This window comes from Oryzias latipes, chromosome 3 (genome assembly GCF_053564925.1).
Source record: "Oryzias latipes strain Hd-rR chromosome 3, Olatipes_Hd-rR_3.1".
NCBI lineage: Eukaryota > Metazoa > Chordata > Actinopteri > Beloniformes > Adrianichthyidae > Oryzias > Oryzias latipes.
Window position 1 is genome coordinate 42,838,156 of NC_136239.1, and position 25,607 is coordinate 42,863,762.

Below are 25,607 nucleotides of genomic sequence, written 5' to 3' on the forward strand. Positions count from 1 at the left end.
GTTGTTGCTCTTTTTTTTTTATGTTTTACGTGTGTGTACATATTAAACTGCAACGTTATTGAAGCACAGGTAGAGAAGAAGCGGAGTGACTTTTTATCCAATCAGAAAGCAGAACACAATGCATGATGCTAATCCGTGAAGTAGCGAAACCGTGAAAAGTAAACCGCGTTATAGCGAGGGATCGCTGTACTACAAACGCTAAGCGATTCTTTACATGAATGAGTCTCTTCTCTGAGACGACTGTCGTTTCTGATAGTTCTACCCTACAGAACCGTCCCAAACAAAAGCTTTTCCTCTGTTTTCTAAATGCTTTTTGAACATTCCTGACACCTGGCATGCAGTGGCGGTTTTTGTTGTGGGCGAAGTGGGCGGTGGACCAGGGCAGCACTTTGTAGGGGGCGGCATTTTCCGTGCCCATTGCGTTACACATAATGTGCTGCTAAATTCAAAGAGGCAGCTTTGAACTTTTATTTTGACATGCCTGCATCTGCCGACACTTTACCCTCTTATATTAACACATCAGACTGTTAACAATCTCTTCATCCTATTCCCTCTTCACACTTATGATGCCAAAAAAAAAAAGGATGAAATAACTCAGAGTGAAACAACGTAAAACAGGCACATGAAAAGGAATTGGGCAGAACAAACATCCGTGCTCAACCCAATTTCGACAAAAGCAGGCAATGGGGATTATTTCCCACAATTCCTTGCTCCGACACAGCAGACCCCACGCGCACGTGACCACCGCCCTCTGCTGCAAGACGCTTGCGGCCACACCTCTTTGCGGTAGTCTTTGGAACATAAGTCAAAAAACTCGAGAGGGGGGCGCAACTCGCCGGTGGCTGGCTGAATCACACTAACAGGTGATTGGGAGTCTTTTTCGATCTGACAATCAACTCTGGGCCGCAGCTGCGCCTGTCGTCATGGAGACGGAGCCGCGTGTGTCAGAGGGAAGGGGAGGGGTGGTGGGCGCAGACCATCTTTTATGGATTGAGTTTTTTTGGAGGATTTCTGCTGTTGGTGTTGTACAAAATTAGGGAAATGCCAAATATTTTTGGAGTAATCCCACTGATGAGTTCTAAGATTTAGTTTTTAATGTTTTATAAGACCTAAACATATTAATCACAATAAGTTTTATTTTTTAGATCTAATCCCTCTGTTATGTTTCACAAAAACACACACAGGACGTCTCACATTAAGAAATTATTGCTAAAAATGAAGCAGGAGTCCAGCTCTAAAAAATGCTCTAAAAATGATAAAAGAGCAAAAAAAAATGGAATTTAAGATTTGTAATTTCTTATTTTTATTATTTCCAGGCTTTCTTTGTTTTGTTCTGCAGCATGTTCATATTTGTATAATTTTGACAGAATATATTTCTGTGGAGAGCAAAATATTATAAGTTATTTAAGGTTTAACTTGAGCTACTCTGGATTAATGTTCCTGTTTTCATTCATTTTTATGTTCAAAAAGTTCAGTTTAAAAGGTTTAAAAGTTTAGCTTTAGTGTGTTCAGTAAATGTTTATCTTCTTCGGCCCAAAACCTAAAGCGTGTTTTTAACTTAGGCCCCTGTGTGACTGAGTTTGACCTGTAATACGAGTCTAGAACATTCATGCATTTTTTGTGGCTAAATAGAAGATAGGGAACACATTTTGTATGTGTGCGGGGGGGGGGGGGGGGTGCTGGGGGGGGTTACTCGCCCAGGGAGTAAGTTAGTGTAGAACCGCCACTGCTGGCATGTTCCTCAACATTTCTGCTACAGTTATACCGCCATACAAACCTGGAGATAAACATCCGTTCACAAACTACAGAGCATTTTGACTTCTGCTTCAATTTGTAAAAATCCTGGAAAGAAATCTGAGAAATGACGAAGACTTTCTGGGAAATGATCAGCTGCTAGCAGACAGTCAGTGGCTTTAGGAGTGACAGACATTCAGGCCTCCTTCCTCCTGCTGCCGTGAACTGGGCTGTAAATGTCCTGATGTGACATGTAGTGATCACTTTTATATCATCAAAGCATCCAGATTCTGACCACCGGGTCCTAGCTGTCCATGAGCAAGGCATTGAGGCTTGCTGGAAACATCTGTGATCACAACAGGTCTGGCTGCAGTACCACACCTTTGCCAGCAGAGGGAAGTGCAACAAAGTTGTGGAGATGTGGTCTTAAAGACAAGCACCGGTTTGTGCAGGCATGACCCCCCTCCCTGAGGTGGAAAGTTCAGTCCAGGCGCATGCACGTGTGGAGGAGCGTGCATGTGTGCAGAGCCACAGAGACTCCATTCATCATCTGATGCAGACCTGCTGTGGCAAAAGCAGCTGAAGACTGCCGGCTTTGTGAGACTAGAGGGGTGGGGGTTCCTATCCTGAACCGGAGCGGCTGAGGAGGAAGAACTGTCCTCCCCCCAGTCCGACCTCTGGACCTCCTTTTCTGGGCTGGAGCTGCAGAGCTGGAGTCCACGTGGTGAGTCTGCACCGTAACCTCTGGCGGTCCTGCAGCTTCCTCTCTCTGCCTCAGGCTGATCAGCTCCTCAGAAAGTTTCTGCTGCTCTGGACCATCATCTCCATCATCAAAGCGGAAGAACCTCAAACCTTCAGCTGTTCCCCGCCTCTGTGCTCTGAAAGGAACCGTTCTCTGAGATAGGAAGTTCTCTTTGGCGCCGTTGGAACCACAGCCGTCAGTTTCTGTCCTAAAGGACTGAGAGAAGGATAAGCTCCACCTCCTTTCTACTCTGTCACAGCTGGGACCATCAGGACGATTTCTTTTGCTTTGATAAGTGTCACCTGAGGTCAGACTGAGCCAGAAGATCTGCACAGCAGCCTTCCTCACATCATCTTCATCAAACTCTGTACCACCCAAAGGTCCTGGATGAGCTTATCCTGATGAGTCGACGCGTCCCTCACTGTCCTGACGTGGACCGTGTCCTCCAGGCCTGGTAAAATCCTGATCGTCTTCTGATCTGTTTCCAAAGCGTTCCCAGTCCATTATTTTAGCCAAAATCCAAGAACCTGTGTCGTCTTCTAGGACATATTTCTGCAGAGCGGCGGGAGTTCATCAGAAATTCACCTCAGAGTAGTCCCGCCCCCTTTCTATCATCCCTTTGTGTACAATCTCTCCTGCTAGCTTACAGGCCCTCACAACCCAAGCTAGCATTAGCGGTGCAACAAAAATAGCAGCAAAAATGGCAGCAACAGCAATATCAGATCTATCTATCCATTCAGTTCTGATCCAGATTCCAGCTCAGACCAGGAAAACAGACGTTCATGGATCTACTGGTCTGCAGGTGGATGATCAGAAAGGGGCGGAGCATGGAGACTGTGGCCCCGCCCATTGTAGTTCCTACTTGACAACCATATGTTTTTCAAATGGCTTTTTTTTCCATCTGCTCCTGATTCACAACTTGGAATAAAGAAACACTCAGAAATGTAGTTAATGCTTAGTTTCCTTTGTTTGTGTCCAAAATCATGAGAAAAGTGCCACAAGAACATTTAAGAGTGCACAAGAGTGTCTGTCACTGCCAGGTCCAGGTCCAGGTCCAGGTCCAGGTCCAGGTCCAGGCCTGGGTCCAGGTCCAGGCCCGGGTCCAGGTCCAGGTCCAGGTCCAGGTCCAGGTCCATCCTCTACTGTATCTGCCTCCAAACCTGAGCTCAACCCTCCTGCAGGAGTCGTCTGCATTTCTCCATCAGACACCAAAGCTCCTCCCATTTAAGGAACCACATGTTCACTCGGTTTTTCTTTGAACACTTTGGTTCTGAAAGCTGTTGATGAAGGTTCCTGTTGTGACGGACGGGTGAAAGCTGCAGCTGTGAGGCTGACGTAGACCTGCAGGATTCCTCTGAGCCTGCAGACCACTCCTCAGCTATTCCCCCTTCAGCACAGATAACAGGCTTTTCCCTTTCTGCCCCTGCGTCTTCTGCCCTTTCAGAGCTGGTGTGTGAGCGTTCTCCTCCTCCATCGCTCAGCTCTAACTGGATCTTCTTATTGCCCTCCAGAGCAGCCTTCTCCATTAGGCTGAGGGTCTTCTGGGAAAAGCTGCCCGCTGGCTGAGTGCTCCCACTCCCACTCCCAGATCCTCACAGCAGAGGAGGAGGAGGAGTCAGCACCGCAGACCAGAGGACGGAGAGGAAGTGTGAGGACCAGGAGGCGAACAGGAGCTCCGGGAAACTGGCCATGTTCCCCAGGTACGTTCCACACTCAGCATGGAGCGTTGACATCGGACGGGTGACGGAACGTCTGCCTCTGCAGGTCCTTCATCTTCTGTGGCTCCAAAAGCTATGAAGAGGATCCAGAGGACAGATGTGCAGCCAGGCTGAACGACGTGTGCCGGGTGAAGGGGAAGAGGGGTCAGCAAGGCTGGGGGGGCACACAGCTGCCCCCCACGGAAACTCAAGAAGGCAACGAAGCCAAAAGGACGTGTTCCTCTTGTGCAGAATTCCGGAGGGGCATCAGGATCTCCATCGGCATCAAGGTAAACATCCGGATTGATCGATGATGTTCCTGTTCTTCATGGAACGCCCGTCTGGACGGTGACAGGATCAGCTTGGGGGGCAGATGGTGCTCTGCTGGCTTGTTTCATTGTGATAGGACGGTTGCCATGGAAACCATCACACTCCTCCTTCCACACCAGGCATCACAGCTGAGATCGAGGAAGCCATGGTCTGAAACCACGGACTTCATGTCGGCGTCACGACATTCTAATGAGGAACAAACATTCTCAGGTGAAGCTCAGACCACGTCACCATTTTAACCTCCAGGAGAGCCGGATCTGGAGGATGTGTGTCACCAACGGTTCTGCTGAGGAGGTCCATGGGTCATCTGACGCCAGCATGGAGACGAAGGATGAGAACCTCTACCTGGACCCACAGACCAGACGACAGGAGCAAAGGTGAGAAGCACGTCATCCGACCGTGATGCTTTGGTGGGACACCACCTGAACCAGTCACCTGCTTAAAACCCAACGGGACACCATGATGCGTTCCATCAGAACCAGGACCTCTAGGGGCCTGGCTCAGCACCAGTTCAACTACAAGACTTACAGCAAGTCACCTGCACCCAAAACCCTCCAGAGTCCAGTCTGCTGGCCTGCTGGGATCGGGCGGTTTCATGCAATGAACCTGTTTTCAGAGGGGGTCCAGATCCCGGTGTAGGTACCTCGGACTAATCCTGACATCACATGATGTGATTGGCTGTCCGTTGATCCCATGACGTGTCAGATAGTGATTGGTCTGGACAAATTACTATACCTCCATGGAAGAAAATATTATGAAGTCTGTTGGAAACAAACAGAGCTCCGACATTGAGCGAGATTATCTTCTAAACATACTTTTATTATTGTTATGATCATTATTGAATGCATATTCACTTATAGTATTTTTAATCCGTGTGCCCACTGCTTTATTATTGGCAGAACGGACCTGTGCCGACAACATTTTCAGCCACGGCTGAACTTAAACTGGAATAACAAGCGGATTATGGCAACATGTCGTTATAAAAATTACAAAGAATATCGTCAGACACAATTTATGAGGGAAAATAACTTTAGGTTACAAAAGGGAACTTGAAATGAACATTTGTAGAGCCCGAGCAGATCTCCACGCTACATAGTTTGTCCAAGTGGGGCTACTGTAGTGTGACGTACCTTCAGTCGAAAGGACCCTGAACGGAAGTTCCAGGCCGAACGGTTATGGTACCAACACCGGTCCAGAGGACTCTGGTGCGGATTTGCTATGATCCTAATGTGCAGATTCTCCAAAGTTCTGACGTCAGTTTCACAAAGCAAAAAAAGAGAACAGTAATAAATTAAAGCCGCAAGCGGCGTTGTATGGCCCGCAGACGCAACCCGCCTTCCACGCCCAACTCTACGCAACACCGCCGCCCTCTCCGCCCTCATCGCCCAAAAACTAAAAGCTAGTCAAGGCTGGATTTGCTAATTATGCTAACTATGGTAGCTATGCTAGTGTGGCTAAAAGTGCTAGCATTGCGATCAGCATCTTGAACTAACTCAGAAAAAACATAATTTAAAATGCTAATTAAGCTAACTATGCTAATTATGCTAACATAGCTGAAAGTGCTAGCATAGCGATCAGCATCATCAACTGACTCAGAAAAACACATTACCTAAAATGGTATATATGCTAACTATGCTAGCTACGCTAATGTGGCTAAAAGTGCTAGCATAGCGATCAGCATCATCAACTGACTCAGAAAAACACATTACCTAAAATGCTAATTATGGTAACTATGCTAGTTATGCTAACATAGCTAAAAGTGCTAGCATAGCGATCAGCATCATCAACTGACTCAGAAAAACACATTCCTCCATTGGTGAGAGCTATATGTCATAAGTTGATAAAAAACCCACTTTTTCCAAAATGGCGGCTTTTCTGTTGATTTTATCTCCATAGCAACCATTTTATGTTTTGGTCCCCTCGGGAGGACGAACAGATTGACGTCAGTTTCGGACAAATCGGTAAAAGTAAACTTTTTGTTGTCCTTAGCAACAGTGGTTTTATGCTAACCACGCCCACATTCCTTATATGACCATATCCAGTGTTTTTCAATGTATTCAGTTTCAGGCATTAATGCATGCATTAAATCTTCATTGTATTGTATTGAAATGCATGGGAGTTATAACACTGCGCCACTTTGCTAGCTTGCCACGCGCACGCCATTCAAAATCTACAACTTCTAATTCCAACATTTTTTCCACAGTAGCTTGCCATTGATGCCCAAAAAGTTTCGAGACGATCGATGAAAATTCCAACGACAAGTTTACGTTTGAATCTGGTGGTAAAGGTGTTTTTTATAGAAAATTCAAGATGGCCGCCTTTTCCCGAGGTCAAAGGTCGACGAAACTCCAGAGGCTATTGTAGACTTATGCTATGGACATGCGCGTCAAATTTCGTGTTAAATCGCTCGAAAAAAAGTTTATTTTTCCATATTGTGTAAAAACGCGAAAAACTCAAAATGGCAGATTTTGGCACAAAATGGCCGCCAAACCGTAGGTCGTGTCGCCATCACGTAATGATTTCAAAACTTTGTTTGGATATACCCTACAAAGTTATTTGGGTTTCGTTAGCCGATTCTTAAAAATAAAATCCGAAAAAATGTTTTTTTGCCGAGTCAGCACTTTTTTTTGCGACCGTTTTTTGTTTACCACGGCCACATTCCTTTACCGATTTTGTCGTATGTGACATCGTTTTGTTCAGTGTGGGCCAGGGTATCGCATATTTCAGTTTCAGGCTATTTCGATAAAATATGTGCGAGCTAGCTAAAATGGCGACGGTTGCGAATTCGCCACGCGCACGCGTTTCAAATTCTACAACTTCTAATTCCAACATTTTGTCCACAGTAGCTTGCCATTGATGCCCGAGAAGTTTCAAAAAGATTAATAAAAATCCCTAGGACGAGTTTTCGTTTGTATCCGTTACTAAAAGTGCTTTTTTATGAAAATTCAAGATGGCCGCCCCTTGCCAAGGTCAAAGGTCAACAAAACTTCTTTGGTTATTGTAGAATCGTGTTTGTGGCATGTGTATGCAATTTCGTGAAAATTGCTCCTACAAAAGTGTCGTTTTCCAATATTGTGAAAAAACACGAAAATCGCCATTTCTCTGAGTTCGCCACAGAATGGCCGCCAAGCCGTAGGTCGTGTGGCCATCCCATAATGATTTCATAACTTCTTTGGGATATCTCCAACACGCGTGTTTTGGTTTCGTAACTGTATTTCGAAATATTTTTTTTTGGCCCCATAAGCGATTTTCGGCCCATTCATTTTTTTGACGGGAACGCTCGCCGTGATGTCATCATTGTGGGGGGGGTGATGTTCTCTTTGCCGAAAATTCATTTTCAATTTATCCCAGGTGTGTGCCAATTTTGGTGAGTTTTCGGCTATGTGGCGGGGGTCAAATTTGAGCTCAAAGTGGAAGAAAGAAAGTAGAAGAAAAATAGTGAAACAAAGCAGAAACAATATAGAAGTTTTTGCAGTCAGGTGGCCTATGTATTTCAATGCGGCCTGTCTTTTACTATAGGCTGGGCATGTCTTTTTGGCTTTAAACCTGTCTTTTGAGGGCTTTTTTGGGGCTTTTTTGGGTTTTTGTCGTCATTTTTGCGACTACAATTTTAACGTTTGTGCGGTGGTGTTGTGCGTGTGTGTGTGTATTTTTGTTGCGTTACACAATTGTCGTGTCGTTTTGTGCTTTGGGTGACTTTTGACCCCATTTTTTGGCGTTCTGACGCGTTTTTTTGACGTTTTGGACCTTTTTGAGTGTTCGACCCTCGTACCAGTTACAATATGGTCCTTGCAGTCTATGACTGCTGCGGGCCATAATAATTTCAAATCTGAACCTGGAGAAAAATCCTCAACCAGTTTTTTTCAGTTCTGACTCCAGTCTGACACCCCCCATTAGAATAACGTCATGTGTTCTGATCGAGTTCTGCTGTAGCGCTGGGTTGACCCGTTTCACATTCATAAAATGGAGAGTTTCTGATGCTCCGTCTTTGGTCTCTGATACACCAGGCAGAAATCTTATCCGTGGGTCAGAACCCGTCCAGAACCAGTTCCTCTGTCAAGTCATCGTGTTTGTGGGTTTTTTCTTCATCAGAACCTTCAGCTTGATGGGCCAGCAGCAGCTGGTTCTGTTTGGTGGACATCACAGCTCTTCTGGGATGGACAGCAATGAGTCCTCAAGCGCTCAAACTGAGGTAAGACGAACCTTCAGAACCATTGAGGAGGTGAAAAGACAGGCCTGAAAATGAACCCAACCTTGTAGAAGATTGCTACAAACACAGCGGAGGACGACGGTCCAGAATGGTGTAGACCTTTCAGACACACATCATCAATTCAATTCAATTTGATTTTATTTAAATAGCCCAATATTTACAACAACAGTCGTCTCAATGGACTTCATACCAGTAATTGAATAATAAACATGCCATAATTTATGGGCGGCGTGGTGCAGCGGTAGGGCGGTCGACCCATGATCCTAAGATTGCAGGTTCGATTCCCGCCTTGCACGCCCATGAGTCGAAGTGTCCTTGGGCAAGACACTGAACCCCACCTTGCCTCTGGTGGTAGGCAGGCGCCTGTGTTTGGCAGCGGAGCCGCCACCAGTGTGTGAATGTGTGTGACTGGGTGAATGGGTCTGTGACTGTAAAGCGCTTTGTCCTTGTAGGAAGAAAGGCGCTATATAAGTATACGCCATTTACCATTTACCATAAAAAAAAGATGAAGTCATAGAGTTTAATAGGTAATGGCTAAACTAAACCAAACTGACTAATCTAAACTACCTAAATTCAATTCAATTTTATTTGTATGGCCCAAAATCACAACAACAGTCGTCTCGATGGGCTTCGAAGTAAAACATGAAATCAAAAGGATCATGAATGCAAAGAGTTCAATAGGAAAATACTAAAATGAACTAACAAACTGACTAAGCTATACTGGCATCCCTGCCCTTAGACCCCCCTTCGCGGTAAGGAAAAACTCCCAAAAAAACGGATTCTGGAAAAAACGAAGAAACCTCAGGGGTGCCCACATGAAGGAGGGATCCTCCCCCAGGACGGACAGGCGATTTACCAGAAATCTTAGAGAAGAATTAACTTATCTAAATCTACAACTACATATATAAAAGTCCAGCAGACGAGCTTCATCCAGCCGTGGTTGGGGGGACAGTCAAAGGCGCGAGTCGAGCCGGAGACAGGAACCACAGCCAGGTGTAGGAGCAGGAGCAGAGACGAGGTACTCGGTCAGGTACAGAGCAGAGACGAGCCAGAGATGAGCCAGAGGCAGGATCCACAGCCAGGTGTAGGAGTAGGAGCAAAGGCGAGGTAAACGGTCAGGAACTGGAGCACGGATGAACCAACTGGAGTCTACCTAAACTACCTAAACTAAACTAAACCAAACTGACCAATCTAAACTGACTAGACTAAACTAAACTAAACTGACTAAACTAAAATGACTAAAGTAAACTAAACTGACTAAATCAAACTAAACTGACTAACTTCAACTTAACTTAATTAAACGAAATTGACTAAACTACGCTGACTAAACTAAACTGACTAAACTAAAATAAACTGACTAAATTAAACTAAGTTGACTTAACTAAACTGACTAAACTAAACTGACTAAACTAAACTGACTAAACTAACTAAACTTTACTAAATTAAACTTTACTGACTTAAAATAAATTTAACTGACTAAATTAAACTAAACTGACCAAACTAAACTAAACTTACTAAACTGACCAAAGTAAACTGACTAAACTAAACTGACTAAACTAAACTGACTAAAATAAGCTAAACTTACTAAACTAAACTGAACTAAATAAACTGACTAAACTAAACTGACCAAACTAAACTGACTAAACTCCTTCTCTGTAAGGAAAAACGCCTAAAGAAATCAGATTCCTGGAAAAAAAGCAGAAACCTCAGTGGTGTCCACATGAAGGAGGGATCCTCCCCCAGGACAGACAGACCATGTACCAGAACTCATAGAGAGAATTAGTTTATCTAACTCTACAACTACATGTTTAGAGTCCAGCAGATGAGCTTCATCCAGATGGAGTTGGGGGACGGCTGGGGGTCCATGGTCAGGTGTAGGAGCAGGAGCAGAGACGAGGTACACGGTCAGGAACAGGAGCACGGATGAAACAACTGGAATCTGGAATCACTCCCACTCCCACAAACTGAGTCGGCCTCTCTTCCATGAGCTGGGAGTTTATTCCATAAGACAGGGGCTTGGTGGCTAAACGCTCTACCTCCAACCGTACTTTGACTAATTCTAGGAACCACAAGCAGTCCTGCATTTAGTGAGTGAAGTGTTCTGATTGGTTGGTAAGGGACTATGAGGTCCTTAATATAGGACGGGGCCATTCCATGTAAGGCCTTATAGGTTAACAGGAGGATCTTGAACTTGATTCTGGAATCAACTGGGAGCCAATGGAGCGAAACTAACACAGGAGTGATGTGATCTCTTCTGCTGGTTCCAGCTAACAATCTAGCAGCTGCGTTCTGAACAAGCTGGAGACTTCTTAAGGAACTCTTAGGACACGCTGCTAACAAGGAGTTACAGTAATCCAGCCTCCACGTAACAAATGCATGGATGAGTTTTTCAGCATCACTCTTAGAAAGTAGATTTCTGATCTTAGCAATATTCCACAGGTGAAAAAAGGCAGTTCTGCACGCCTGAGATATGTGAGCCTTAAATGATAAATCCTGGTCAAGTAAAACCCCAAGGTTTCTAACTGTGGAATTAGGGGCTATACTTACACCATCCAGGGAGACTATCTGAGCAGACAGAGCATCTCTGAGGTTTTTAGGTCCAAGTATAATGACCTCAGTTTTTTCTGGGTTCAGGAGGAGGTACTTAATTGTCAGATGTTCCACCAGCAGACCCCGAGCGCCGCTCCCCACTCTACTTCAGCCCGTAAGTCCCGCCCCCTGCCCTCGTTCTGGTTGAAAGCAGGTCAAGCGTGACTGGGTGCTGTGTCAAGACCCAGGTGTCTGTCCGTACTGGATCGGGGATCTGGATAGTCTGGTTCTGAAGACCACAGACCCTGGAAGTGCTGCTTTCTCAGGGAAGAGGAAGTCCCTGTCCCAGCAGCTGGACTGCTATCACCCCCAGTCTCAGGTATTTATGCTTCACCCACACCTTTCACCGCCCCCGCCGGGCTCCAGCTGGACCCCAGCAAAACCAGAAAATTTCTGCATCAGTGGTGTCTGGATGGGGGGCATTGAAGACTATGTTCTTGTGCGGTTCCGTCCAGTCTGTTCACCTACCGCGGCGCTGCTGGAGCTCAGCTCTGCTGCTCAGCTCCTGCCGCCACGTGCACGCCTTCGCCATCTGGACCATCGTTCTGATGAAGAGCCAGGAACAGGTAGGAACCAGAACCTCTGCCCCCCCACCAGGGCAGCGGTCAAGCGGAGAGTACACACATCAAACCCCCGCTGTTAGGCGGCAGAAAGTTTACAGAAATATACTTTAGTCCTGATTTTCTCTGTTTTCGCTGCACTTGATCAGTAAAAACAGAGCAAGCGGTGAGCAGCCACGTCCCACAAACAGCATCAACCATTCTGACCCAAAAGAACTGCTCGGATGCTGTCATCAGCTGACTGGGTCCAACACAAGACTAGTACAGGGGGGCAAAAAAGTATTCAGTCAGCCACCAGTTGTTCAAGTTCTCCCTCTACAAAAGATGAGAAGCCTGTAATTTCCATCATAGGTAAACCAGAACTATGAGACTAAATAAGTAAAAATCCAGAACATCCCATTGTCTGATTGTTAAAGAATTTATTTGTAAATTATGTTGGAAAATACATATTTGGTCAAAAACAAAAGTTCAACTCATAAATTTATAACCCTTTTGTTGGTAATGACAGTATTCAAACATTTTCTGTGAATCTTCTCAAGGTTTTAAACTGTTGCTGGTATTTTGGTCCATTCCTCCATGCAGATCTCCTCTAGAGCAGTGATGTTTTGGCCCATTCCTCCATGCAGATCTCCTCTAGAGCAGTGAGGTTTTGGTCCATTCCTCCATGCAGATCTCCTCTAGAGCAGTGATGTTTTGGTCCATTCCTCCATGCAGATCTCCTCTAGAGCAGTGAGGTTTTGGTCCATTCCTCCATGCAGATCTCCTCTAGAGCAGTGATGTTTTGGTCCATTCCTCCAGGCAGATCTCTTCTAGAGCAGTGATGTTTTGGGGCTGTCGCGGGGTAACACAGACTTTCAACTTCCTCCAAAGATGTTGAGGTGAGATCTGGAGGTGCAGCTATGATGAAAAACACAGGCCTCTCTCATCTTTTTAAGTGGAAGAACTTGGCTGACTGAATACTTTTTTGCTCCACTGTATATACACCTGGGCACAAGGCAGAGCCCGGCCGCGGAGTGGTTTATTTGAAGCCACACAGGTGTCAAAGTCCTGCCTGCCACTGAAACTCCTGTTTAGATAAACACACCTGATCCAGGTAATCAGCAGCAGATGAGGTAAGATTTCTGGAAAACCAGCAGATGGCGCCCCACACAACCAAGAAGACCCACAATGTAGCTGATCACCACAACAATAGAGAGAGTGACGATGACGAAGGTCTGATGACAATGAGCTCCACAACACTTAAAGACACTTCAATCCTCAAAGAAACAAAAAAACAAAAGGGGCTGGCAAGCTCCTCCCACCTCCTGGCCCAACCGTGACCACAGTTTGACTCTGACAGGAGAAACAGGAACTCTGTTATCTGACAAAATAAAAGCGTCCCACTGAGCCAAGGTCCTGACAAAAAAGGTCAATCATAAGTAAGTGACTCAGAACCGAAAAGAACCGCTGTCTTTGGTCAGAGGGGCTGCTGAAATGGATTTAGCTGATCCGGGTCTTGTGGAACCAATTGTGTGACTGGGTTAGCATCTGTAATTCAGAGGGAACTGGTCTTAGTCCAGAACCCAGGAGGTCAACGGGACTGGGGGGGCTCTTCAAGACCCTCTGAGGTCATGGTGAGCCACTCGGTCCTGTTCAGGGTTCTGGACTAGGACCAGTTCCCTCTGAACCACTTACAGCAGTTTTTTCTGTGGTTGTTGGATCAACTCCTCAGGGTCTGGGCTTCAGCATTGTGGGGGGCAGGGACAGCCTGCATGGACCGATGGGCATCTATGTGAAGACCATCTTCCCCGCAGGAGCGGCCGCGGCAGACGGACGGCTGCAGCAGGGTGAGCACGCGTCACACCGGTTCCCGTGAAGGTCGACCATCTGAGGGTGTGAAGATGTCCTCCTCCATCAGTCTGAGCTCCGCCCGTCTGTGTGCAGGAGACCAGATCCTGGAGGTGAACGGAGAAGCTCTGCATGGTCTGACTCACAGTCAAGCTCTGCAGAAGTTCAAAGTAAGACTTCCTTCAGGATTTGGTTGTTCCAGCTGAAGATCTCAGCTGCTCTTGGATCCACACTGACAGGAACACTCTGACTTCAGTCCGGGTCAGCGGTTCTGCTCCCCGGGACATTCTCTTTAGAGCCGAAACAAAGAAGTGTCTGACTAACACAGCTGCACTGTGATGGAGGAAAGTCCATCCCAGAACCACGAGCCCGCCTCGCCCCGCCCCGCCCCGCCCCGCCCCGCCCCGTACGGCTGAATGATGCTCTGTGTTTCTGCAGCAGGTCAGGAAGGGGCTCCTGACTCTGGTGGTGAGGACCACCCTGCGCGGAGGGGGCCCGTGCGGACGGGTGCCGCGGTCCCTGAGCTCGGCTGCGGGCGAGGCCGGAGTCGGTTCCAGATGTGCCGTCGACTGCAGCGGGTCTGGAAGTGGGCCGGGTCTGTCAGTGGAGCCCAGAGACCGGGTCATGATGGATGTGGTCCTGCAGAAAGGTCAGAACCCACAAATCTTTGCAGCAGACTCTCCTTCCTTCCATTCAGGTGTGGAACCCTTCATGAAAGCAGAAAAGTGAGACGGCAGCAGACCCTCTCCATGTAGAACCGTCCAGAACTCTGCTCCAGCTGCCTAAAGCAGACGATCAGCCGGGCTGCAGGCTGACCCTGAGGCTGAACCCAACCCTAACCCACAGCAGGAACCGGCGGCCACAGGGGCATTTGGTCCTCAGGAACCAGGTTCTGAATTTCAGCCACAGCTGCACCTCTGATGGAGTTCTGGAGTTTGGACATGGAGTTCCAGTTCAGAAAAAACGGAAGAAAGAGCAGCTGAAGCAGATCAGAGGGAGGTAGATCCGTCTGAAAGATCCGGTCCAGACCTCCTCCTGGTCCTTCTCACAGCCAGTCCATTTTATTTAGATCTGCAGAACGTCTGCAGAACGTCTGCAGAACATCTGCAGTCGTCTGCTTCTGGATGTTCTCACAAAGGGGGAGGAGCTACAGGCTGAGCCTGTTGTTCTTGTCTCAGAGGCCGGAGTCGGTCTGGGGATCGGACTGTGCTGGCTTCCTTCTGACAGCGGATGTGCTGGGATCTACGTCCACACCCTCTCCCCGGGATCCACGGCGCACATGGACGGCCGGCTGCGGTGAGTCCAGGCCCCCTCAGGTCTGAATGCTGATCGTCCTGGGACCTACCCCGTGTTTGGCCTGAACCCACACGGTTCAGACAAAACCGATCTTCAAAACGATCATCATGAAAGTGTTACAAACAGTCTTTTATTTTGAAAAGCTGAGAGGGCAAATTTCGTCAGCCACATCCATGGTTTGTGGACGGTTTGGTTCAGCAGGCCTGAACTTTAAATGAGGTCAAAGGTCACCACTATAGTGTGCTTCACTTCAGTAAGACAAAGATAGGCTTAAAATTCACTTGGAATCAAGTATAGATATTTAATTATTGGTTGTTATTGACGACATTTCATTGTGTTGTTGTTAAAAACCCGTCTTCATCCGGTTCTGTTTGGACTGAAGGTTCTGTGATAAGAAATGTCCTGACGGTTCCACTCGACTTCCAGGTTTGGAGACGAGATCGTGGAGATCAATGACACTCAGGTGCACAGCACCACGCTGAACGATGTTCACTCGCTTCTGAGCACGTGCAGAGCAGGTCCGGTCCACATCCTCATCAGCCGACACCCAAACCCTGAAGTACGGCGCCGACTCAGAACAGAGCAGCTCGTCCCGAGACGATGAGGATAAAGACGATGTTCCGCCGTGCGCCGCAGGTTTCAGAGCAGCAGTTGAGGAACGCCATCGCTCTGGCCACGGAACCCAGCCAGCTGAGGAGGGGGCGGAGCCACTGGAGCATGGACGGTAACAGCCGCTTACGTCATGTGACCTCAGCTGTTCTTCAAACACGACCTGTTAGAAGTCACGTGAGGAGAGAACATCTTCTGCAGGTCAGGAGGCCCAAAAGACAAACTTCTGTTGGTTCCTCTGAGTTCATGAAAGTCCAAAAGAATCAAAGACCCGCCCCCATCACACACACACACACACACACACACACACCCACACACACACACACACACACACACACACACACACACACACACCCACACACACACACACAGAGGAAATGAGGCTGGTTCTGGTGTCTGCTGCCTGTAAGAACCTCACCAGAACCACATCCTCAATGGTTCTTACTCAAGCCCGGGGGGGCATTTATAGAGCAGCTATTTGGGTATTATTTAGGAGATTTATTTTGAAAGGGTGTTTGTCAGGGTGGGAGGAGTTCTGGAAGATTCTGGACTAAGCTGCTGCAACCCAGACCACAAACTTGATTCTAAGGCCAGAACCCGGACACTCAGAACCTCCATGTTCAAACAGGAACCCAAACATGACCCGCTTCACCTTCTGCTCCAGCAGCTTCACATCTGAACTAGTTCAGTCCATAAAGAGCAAACATGAGGAAAATTCTGGTGAGGTTTGGTTGTTTTGTCGTTAGTGGTTCTGTTCTGCTCCGGTTCTGGCAGGAACCTGCAGGGGCTCCAGTTTCCCCCCCAGTCAGAAGAGGTTGGACCGCTGCCCTGAGAAATGTGTTCAGAAGATCATGACGCGCTCCTGGAGTGACAGCTCCAATGGACACCAGTATGTCTGCCCCCCCCACTACCACAAACGCCAGATGAACCACCCCCCCTCCCCCCCCTCCGTGGACACACCTGAGGTGAGTAAAGTCATACAGGTCAGCAGTGGGGTGAGTCTGACCCACCCGTCAGTCAGCTCAAGTTCTGAGCTGGGAAGAGGCTCAATGCCCCGGTACCGGTGTGTGTGTGTGAATGTGCGTATGTGTTTATGCGTGTGTGTGCATGTGTGTGAATGTGCACATTTGTTTGTGTGTGCCTGTGCATGTGTGTGCATGCGCATGTGTCCTGTGTGTGCGCATGTGTCCTGTGTGTGCGTATGTGCGTATATGCATGTGTGTGCATATGTGCTTGTGTGTGCATTTGTGTTTGTGCGTATGTGTTTGTGCGTATGTGTTTGTGCGTGTGTGTGCATGTGTGTGAATGTGCACATTTGTTTGTGTGCTTGTGCATGAGTGTGCATGCGCATGTGTCCTGTGTGTGTGTATGTGCGTATGTGCATGTGTGTGCATATGTGCTTGTGTGTGCATTTGTGTTTGTGCGTATGTGTTTATGCGTGTTTATGCGTGTGTGCGTGCGTATGTGGGTGTGTGTGTGAATGTGCGCATTTGTTTGTGTGTGCATGTGCATATGTGTGCATGTGTGTGTGTGCGTATCTGTCCTGTGTGTGCGTATGTGCTTGTGTGTGCGTGTGTGTGTTTGTGCAGTCCTCCAGCAGGGTGTGGGTGGAGCAGCGTTGGCGTTCCTGGCAGCAGGACTCCGCCCCTGAGGACGGCTACAGCGGGGACTCCAGCAGCTCCAGCATGGGGGTGGCGCCCCCCTCTGGATGGCAGGTGAACCTGCAGCTGTGCTGTTGGGCCGACGCCCTTCCCTGATCCGGACCTTCTGTTCTGTTTGTGGGTCCGGTTTGGTCGTCATTAAAAAAAAGGAGAGAACATTTGGAGTAAACTGATTTAGAGTTAAAGAGTTTGGACCCCCCCCACTCCTTCCTGCCACCTACTGGAGGGGGGGGGGGGCAGTGTTGCTGAGGAGGAAGTGGGCTCCCCTCCTTAAAAGGAAAACTCTTGAGCTTCAGATACTTCCTCTGAGTGTGGGAGGGGGCATGATTCTGCACCTGCCCCCCCAACTGCCCAAACATCCTTCTCTCAGGTTTACAGCATTGAGGTACCTGCTGCCCCCCCCCTACAGATGTAATGCCAGTTTTGTCCATACATGCAGTGCACGTGCTCTCAGAGTGCCATGCACGTGCAGAAGCAGCGTGCACGTCTGAGGCTGACGTGTCACTTCCTGTTTGTACCAGAAGGAAGCAGGAAGAGCAGAAGCGGCGAAGCGCGGCGCAGAGTCGTCCTCTCATCCAGACGGAGAGTTTTCCTTCCAGCTGCAGCTCACAGGTAAACTCACCTGCTTTGAGGCCACGCCCCCTCTCCATCACATTTCTGTGCTGAACTTCCTGTGGGGGTGGCTGAGGGTCCTCCTTCCTTTTTTGAGGGGCGTGAGGTCTTTGGCCCCCCCGGACTCAGACCACGTTCATGCGAGGCAGCATTTTTGCTTGGGGGGGTGGTGTTCAGCAACCACAAAACTGGAGCCAGGGTTCCTGATCCAGTGCCCCCCCCCACATATGAACCTGTTGGAGCCCCCCCCCGGTCACCCGTCAGTGAGATCTGCTGTGTTTGCTCTGCAGGTCCTTCAGACGCCCTCGGCTCTCAGAAGGCGGCTCTTCAGAGACAAGTCTGTGTGGATGTTCCTCTGCAGAACCTCCTTTCAGACCCCCCCCCAGAAGAACCCTTCCACATCATCTCCCCCTCCAGTCCGCCTGGAAGAGAACGCCTCCACAGCAGCTCTACTGCCATGACGGATAAGGACAACATCCTGGAACCGAACAGCACCCCCACAGAAGATGCCGCCCCAAAAGCCACAGAACCAAAGAAGGGCCCCCCAGTGGCCCCCAAACCTACATGGTTTTCCCAGAGTTTGAAGAAGAGGAGGGATGACCAGGAGAAGCCCCCGTCTGAGCTGAAGTCCTCTGCTGTCTTCAGAAGAAGCTTTGGGGGGCGGTCTGCACCCCCTGCAGCCCACAAGTCCATCAAACAGAAGATCCACTCCTTTGAGACCTTTTCCAGTCCTGAGGGTGGAGAGAAGGGGGCCAACAGGAGGCCCGTAGCCCCCTGCAGCGTCCTTCCTGCAGTGGAGAAGGAGGTCCACTGCACCTCACGCGGAGATCAAGATGTTCGATTCCCAGCAGAGAGGCAGCCAGACGCACAGCCGTCTGTGAGGAAGCACAGCCGCACGGCCGTTTCTGCTGAAGCCTCCTCGCTGCAGAAATATCCTGGAGAAACTGAGTCGGCGGGAACGGGCTCTTCTTCCTGTCAGCCATCTAATGAGGCCCCGCCCCCAGACCCGCCCTCAGTCTGTGCTGATGCCTCTGCAGCAGAAACATGCTGGGATCTTCAGGCTGGAGCTTCACTGAAGCTGACAGAGCAAGTCCCTTCTGACCCCCCCACAGAGAGCCGGGCCCTGACCTCAGAAGTTCCTTCTGACCCCCCCACAGAGAGCCGGGCCGTGAACTCAGAAGTTCCTTCTGACCCCCCCACAGAGAGCCGGGCCGTGACCCCCCAGGATGGAGAAACGTTTGGGAGGATCCTGACCTTCAGTACACAGGTTAGAAAAACTGCAGCCTTCATTTGGATTTTGTGGTGGTGGTGGGGGGGGTTGGTGGTGGTGGAGGGGGGTGCTACAACTACAGAGCTGTAGCCAGGGTTCCTGTTCCTGTGCGCCCCCCCCCCCCCCCCACCACCACACATGAAGCTGTTGGAGCCCCTGGTGATGGGGGTGGTGTGCTGTTTGTGCTGGTGTGTGTGTGTGGGGGGGGGCATCCTCCAAAAGTTCCAGGTGTTTTGTTCCTGAGAAGCCGCATTCATGAAGATCCTGATCTGATGTTCCTCCAGGTTTCTCGGGCCCTCATGGACTCTGCTGGTTCGGCCCACAACTGTCTGTCCTTTGCTGAGGTTGTTGGTTCCCCCCCGGGGTCTGAGCTGGACCCCTCCCCTCTGGGCTTTTCTGTCAGGTGAGAATTCATCTTTTGTGTCTGCGTTCCTCCTCAGAGGAACCTGGTCTGACTTGTGTCTGTCTTTAAAAACCAGCCTGGCCTCTTTGAGGGACCGTGCCATGGAACGAGGGTCAAACCCGGAGCCTCGCCGCTCCACCCGCGCCGATGCTGTCCTGTCAATCATTCCTTCAGAGGACATACAGAAGTGGATCAAAGACATTGAGGTTTTGGATGAAGAGGCCGTAAAGGTGAGGCATTCTGGACTCTCAGAGTCTGAGTCAAAGTCTGATGCTGACCTGCTCTTCTCTCTGCAGCATCTCGTGGACATTCATATGGTGATTATGCTGAAAGACGAGGGGGCGGGGCTTGGCTTCAGCATCGCCGGAGGCTGTGACCTGGAGAGCAAAGCCCTCACAGTAAGCTGGACCGTAAAATCAGGGTCAGACCTCCAGCGTTTAGTCTGAAAACATTGTTAGTGATGAAAGAACGGGAGATGCTACAACAGCTAGCAGGCAGCACGTTGTCCTCATAGGTCTTGGTTCTGACCATCAACTGTACCTGAGAACTGGACTGAGTGGTCCCGCCCCCCTGGGGTTCCAAACAGGAAGTGGCTTCTGACATTCTGGCCCGCGTACCTTTTTAAAAAATATATTTTTTCTGTGGGTCAAGTTATTCAAGTTATAAACTGACCAATCAGATGGGTCAAAAAAGTAGGTGGAGCCTGCTGGACCCCAAATGTTCAAAACATTTGACAGATTTTTGTGTAGCCCGCTTTCAAGTGGAAGGTGTGTGGCCGTCCAATAAGCCCCCTCCTGATTGGAGAGAGTGGTTTCCACGGAAACAACGACTCAGATCAACTGAACTATGTTAGATATGCTAATGTGGCTAAAAGTGCTAGCATGGCCATCAGCATAATGAACTGACTCAGAAAGACACATTGGTTAGGACGCTAATGCTGGTCAGAGCTACATGCTAGAAGATGATAGAAAATCCACTTTTTTCAAAATGGCTGCTTTTCTGTTAATGTTTCTCCATAGCAACCAGTTGATGTTTTGGTCGCCTGGGAATTGGATGGATGTCAGTTTTAGACGAATCGGAAAAAGTTAACTTTTGGATTTCAGTAGCTAACCACGCCCACATTCCTTCTGTGTTTGTATCCAATGTTATATTCATTTGTCCATCTGACCAATCACTGCTCACTGGTGAGGTCTGGTTCCAACAAGGCGGCGTCCGTGTCGTGAAAAATGGCGACTTGTTGACTTCATTCGATTGAATTTGGAAGTAAACGTTTTCTATGGGGGGGGGTCACACTCAGTCAGTCCAGGGCCCATGAACAGTTGATGGTTCAAATCCCAGCGAGTTCTTTCTGAGTGGAGTTTGCATGCTCTCCTGGTTTATGTGTGGGTTTCTTCTAAGCGGCTGTGGGTGGGTGCCAGGGGTCATCCAGTGGGTGGAGGCTCTTGGCTCCTCCATGGGGGGCCCTGGCTCCCTGTGCTGAGGGAGGCTGGAGACGTGGAGTCCAGAACCACGTGTGAGTCAGCCTGCTTCCTTCTCCAGGTCCACAGAGTCTTCCCCAGCGGTCTGGCGGCCCAGGAAGGAACTATCCACGTTGGGGATCAGCTTCTGTCCATCAATGGTCAAGCCCTGCAGGACGTCACACACGCCGCCGCCACTGCTGCTCTGCGTCTGGCCCGCAGCCTGAAGCTGGCTGTTGTTGTCATCTGCAAGAAGGCGCCGGAGGTAGGCGGAGCCTCTGAAGGAGAAGACGCTGCTTCTGCAGGTGAGTCCAGGCTCAAAGACACTCAGCACGAGTGGACACTGCCTGACCTGCATGTCTGCTGTGTCGCAGCAGAAGAGCGGGGGGCGCTGGTGAGCATAGAGCTGGAGAAAGGAGCTGGGGGCGTCGACTTCACTTTGGAGGGCGGGAAAGGTTCCATTCATGGAGACAGACCTCTGCTCATCAACAGGATCTGTGAAGGTGGGTGTACCTGTCGTCCTCCAAGTGGAGCATCCAGTTTCCCTCCTGAGCTGTGACAGTTCATCCGTTCGGCTCCTCCCGTCCACCAAACCCTTTGATTTCATGACAGACTTTCTTTTATACGGTGATTCCGTTCAAAAGGGCTTCACGAAGAAGAAGCTCTGAGAAAAAACATAGAAACTATCATTCCAGTCAAGATGGAAACACGCGGCAAATAATTAAAACAGCCAAACGCACATCCAGGTGTTGAAAGGAAGAAACTTTATTCATACGTCACTTTACGACGCCATCAGGGTATCAAAGTGCTGGCATTTGCATAAAATGACAAAAATCAATCAAATCCATAACGTCAGAAAAAAAACAAATTAAAGCCACGAGCAGTGATGTATGGCCCGCAGGCACGACCCGCCCTCGCCGCCCGACTCTACGCGCCACCGCCGCCCTTGCTGCCGGGTCAAGATGCAACCACCGCTCCCACTTTTGACCCTCGCTGAGCAGCCGCTGTATCGGACTCGCCCTTCTGTTTCTGTCAGGCTGCTAGGAACTGACCGATGAAGATCCCAACCACCAGTTTTCATTTGTTTCTGGTACTAAAGGTGCTTTTTTCTTTTTTTTTGGAAAACTCAAGATGGCTGCCTTTTCCCGAGGTCAAAGGTCAACAAAACTCCAGGGGTCATTGTAGACGTCAGCTAGCATGTGTGTAAAATTTTGGCAAAATCGCTCAACAAAAAGTTCATTTTCCCATTTTTGGAAGAACTTGATCATCGCTAAATATCCGATTTTTGCACAAAATTGCCATCCCATAATGATTTTAAAACTTCTTTTGGTTACATTGGTTTTGTTTGTGAATCCTAAACATTTTAGCTAAAATGTCGTTTTCCTATTTTGTCAAAAGACGTGAAAATCGCCCAGTCTCAAACCAAAAATTGTCTGCCAAGCTGTAGGTCATTTGGGCATCCCATAATAATGGTCCATTCAGTTTTTGGGTGTTTCGCTTGTTGTGATGTCATTGTCTTTGGGGGGGGGGGGGGGGGGTCCTCAGTGTTCACAAATTTTGATGACCCTTCACACGTGTGGCGGGGGTCAAATTTTCCAGAAACCATCAGGTCCTTGCAGTCAGTGATGCCGAGTCAAAACACAGAACACGAAGACCGAGTCCTGTAGACTAGAGAGGGAAGTCAGGAGACACCCCCTCCCTGGAAGGCTAAGGGAGGGGCTTGCACTTTCCACCCCTCCCCCCAGAGGCCTGGGAGCGCTGGCTGACAGGTGGTGTATTTCAGGTGGAGCGGCGGAGCAGAGCGGGCTGCGGCGTGGGGATGAGCTGCTGGTGGTGGGGGGCGTGGACCTGCAGGACATGACCCGCTTTGAGGCTTGGAACACCATCAAGGTTCTGCCGCAGGGCCCGCTCACCGTGCTGATCCGGAGAAGGGAGGCCCCGCCCCAGGACAGCTGAGACCTGGAGGGGAACTGCTGGAATGGCGGACACCGTGCCTACTCAGTCCGGTTCTTCCTGTTCCTTCACAGAACCTCCAAGCTGGACCTTCTGCCGCTCTGAGCTTCTTGTCACAGACCTTCATGGACTCAGGAGCAGGAAATTCTGATGGGTCATCCCGCTCCTCCAGGTTCCTGTGCTGATCTTCTCGGCGGTTCCTCACAGCTGACCTGCAGCTCGGATCACGACTCCATCCTGGTTTCAGGCTAGAGGCGGTTCCGCCGCCGCAGAGCCCGTGTCTGAAGGTCCTGCTTTTTTGTAAATATAGGTTCAGACCTTTTGAAGTCCTATCTGAGTCCAGAAGTTCTGCTACGCTAGACTCCAGGAGGAGGAACAGACCCAGACAGGGGCTGTTCCTCCTGAAGGACTTGGTTCTTCAGGTTGTTCTGTCATCTGTGCGTAAAAACAGGTAAAGTTACCTGAAGCTACCTGTGGGTTTAAGCCCCGCCTCACAGGACTGAAGTCTGAAAACCTTGAGGCTATGAGGAACTTCAGATCCTCTACATCAGGGCTGCTCGTTCCTGGAGATCTCCCACCCGACTGTTTTCCAGAGCTCCAAGCCCTGCTAGCTGCTGATTGGCTCAATCAGATGTCTCCAGATTCTGCCTGAATGAACACACCTGGTCCAGGTAATCAGCAGCAAGCAGTGCAGGGAGAGGCAGGTAGTAGATCTCCAGGACCAGGAATAAGCAGCCCTGCTGTAGCCCTTGTTCTATCCTAGGCCCTGTACCATTGGGAGTTGGGTCATCTAGACCCACTAGACAGTGCTCTGAACCTTTTTTCTTCAATGATTTGTGATCTTCACTGGTGTCCATGGATTACATGAAATCTTTCCACCTTTATCCACCTTTGTCATGGTAGGGAGAACACCTCAATGGAAGGGGGGGGGGGGGGGGGGTCATCTGGACCCCATAGGATAGCACAAGGGTTACATGAAGTCCACCAATATCACATCTTCTTTGAGGTTCTTGGTAGAGAACCTCACCCTTAGATCCATGTGAACGGGTTCCAAAGCAGTCCACCAAGTCCCGCCTCCACCAAGTCCCACCGGTCCTGGTTATTTGTTTTACATTTCATCTTTTATTTGGTTTTTCTTTAAAGTTTTACTGGGAAAGTGTTTGAATCCTAAGAGCTAATCTTCCCTTTTTAACATTTTTGTTCACCTAAGAACATCAGAACTTTGCTGCGGTGGACCAATTACCTCCAGTGTTCTGAACTGAATCACACATTGTTCTAGATCAAATCACATTTATTATCATTCTACCTTATATCTGTACCGCTTGGCTTAACATCCTCTGTCCACTTAGACCATGTCCAATAGAAACCGTGTTCATCCAGTCCTCAGCTGTTGGCGGTTTGAGTCCCTGTACTTTTTCTCTTACAATGTTTTTCCAGCCAGACCTTAGATCCAGTTGGAAACCATCAATAAATCCTGCTGTTCCACTTTGCTTTGGTTTCTTCTCCCATGTGCCTCAGAACGGTTCTTCTGAGGAACAGCTGTTTGTTTCTCTGTAGGGTCTGTGGGATTTTGGCTTCTTGGAGCCACTTCCTGTGTGGAACACCAGGGGGGCGGGGCCACCCAGCCCAGTTGTCAGATGCAGTCGATGGTTCTGATGAAGGTCAGCTGATGTGAAATCTCATTCACAGGAATGACGGTTTTTATTTAACCCTTGTGCTATCCTAGGCACTTTACTTTTTTTCAAACTTTACTTTATTTATCCCTCGATGGGGAAATTCTTTCTCCGCATTTGATCCATCCCCTGGGGGGAGCAGAAGCTGCAGGCTGGCTGCGCTTGGGGGGCGACAGCTAGATCGATCCGCCAACCCTTCGGTTGTTGGACCTGCTCTACCGCCTGAACTAAACATTGGGAGTTGGGTCATCTAGACCCACTAGACAGTGCTCTGAACCTTTGTTCTTCAATGATTTGTGATCTTCACTGGTGTCCATGGATTACATGAAATCTTTCCACCTTTATCCACCTTTGTCATGGTAGGGGGAACACGACAATGGAAGGGGGGGGGGGGTCATCTAAGATAGCACAAGGGGTAAAATCTTTATTGAAATGTATGAGCAGAACAGAGATGAAGAAGACGCAGCACACCTGCTGTACAGTTGAGGAATAGGAGGCTTTGGACTAGTGGCTGACTATTCAAACACACAAAACAACACATGCAAACAACCCTTCCATAAACACAACGACACCCAGACAGAACCAACTGGGGGGTATTCCAGAAAGCAGGTTATGCTAGCTCCCACGGTAAGTTTGAGGCTAAGAAAGTTGATAACCTCAGCTTTTGGTTCCAGAAATGGAGGTATGTTTCAGGGTAGGTCAAGTTACCATGGCAACTCATGCTCTGAACATAACCTGGTCTGGAGCAGGTTTAGTTGAAGGTTAGTTTGTTTTCAGAGAGGTGAAGCAGCATGGCGTGTCCATTTGAAGATGATTTAGTGGATGAAGAAGCTCAGATAATACTTTTTCCACCGTGAGAGGGTGATAAGACCACATATGGATGTTGGAAAGATAAACTTTATACTTTGATATAACTTCATTATTTGCTTCAGTTAAGATAAATGATTTGTTTGGTAGGTCATCTTAAGAATAAGTTTATATAGC

At 48.8% G+C, this 25,607-nt stretch overlaps 1 protein-coding gene across 8 annotated transcripts; it reads left to right on the forward strand.

The window, feature by feature from the left end:
* Nucleotides 1–2,357: 2,357 nt before the first annotated feature.
* il16 (interleukin 16) lies at nucleotides 2,358–24,435 on the forward strand. Of its 8 annotated transcripts, none has more exons than XM_078944837.1 (24): nucleotides 2,358–2,930; nucleotides 3,988–4,176; nucleotides 4,241–4,463; nucleotides 4,750–4,880; nucleotides 8,596–8,695; nucleotides 11,348–11,417; nucleotides 11,485–11,621; nucleotides 11,758–11,868; nucleotides 13,574–13,688; nucleotides 13,786–13,859; nucleotides 14,128–14,338; nucleotides 14,868–14,985; nucleotides 15,412–15,544; nucleotides 15,622–15,709; nucleotides 16,369–16,559; nucleotides 17,184–17,309; nucleotides 17,777–17,867; nucleotides 18,158–19,134; nucleotides 19,422–19,540; nucleotides 19,617–19,770; nucleotides 19,837–19,938; nucleotides 21,080–21,302; nucleotides 21,372–21,500; nucleotides 22,781–24,435. In XM_078944837.1, exons 2-24 carry the CDS (start codon nucleotides 4,166–4,168, stop codon nucleotides 22,951–22,953), a joined length of 3,807 nt encoding a protein of 1,268 aa, XP_078800963.1. In that variant the 5' UTR covers nucleotides 2,358–2,930; nucleotides 3,988–4,165; the 3' UTR covers nucleotides 22,954–24,435. The 8 variants fall into 8 exon arrangements, with proteins under 8 accessions (XP_078800963.1, XP_078800965.1, XP_078800959.1 ...); XM_078944839.1 differs by having other exon boundaries at nucleotides 21,375–21,500; XM_078944833.1 differs by having other exon boundaries at nucleotides 21,080–21,500; nucleotides 22,781–23,099.
* Nucleotides 24,436–25,607: the final 1,172 nt, after the last annotated feature.

Excerpts from the sequence above, each read along its gene's own strand:
- il16 (XM_078944833.1), top strand. Across the intron at positions 13,689-13,785 it reads AGACGGACGGCTGCAGCAGG|GAGACCAGATCCTGGAGGTG; the intron begins GTGAGCACGCGT and ends GTCTGTGTGCAG. Across the intron at positions 15,545-15,621 it reads GCCGACACCCAAACCCTGAA|GTTTCAGAGCAGCAGTTGAG; the intron begins GTACGGCGCCGA and ends CGTGCGCCGCAG.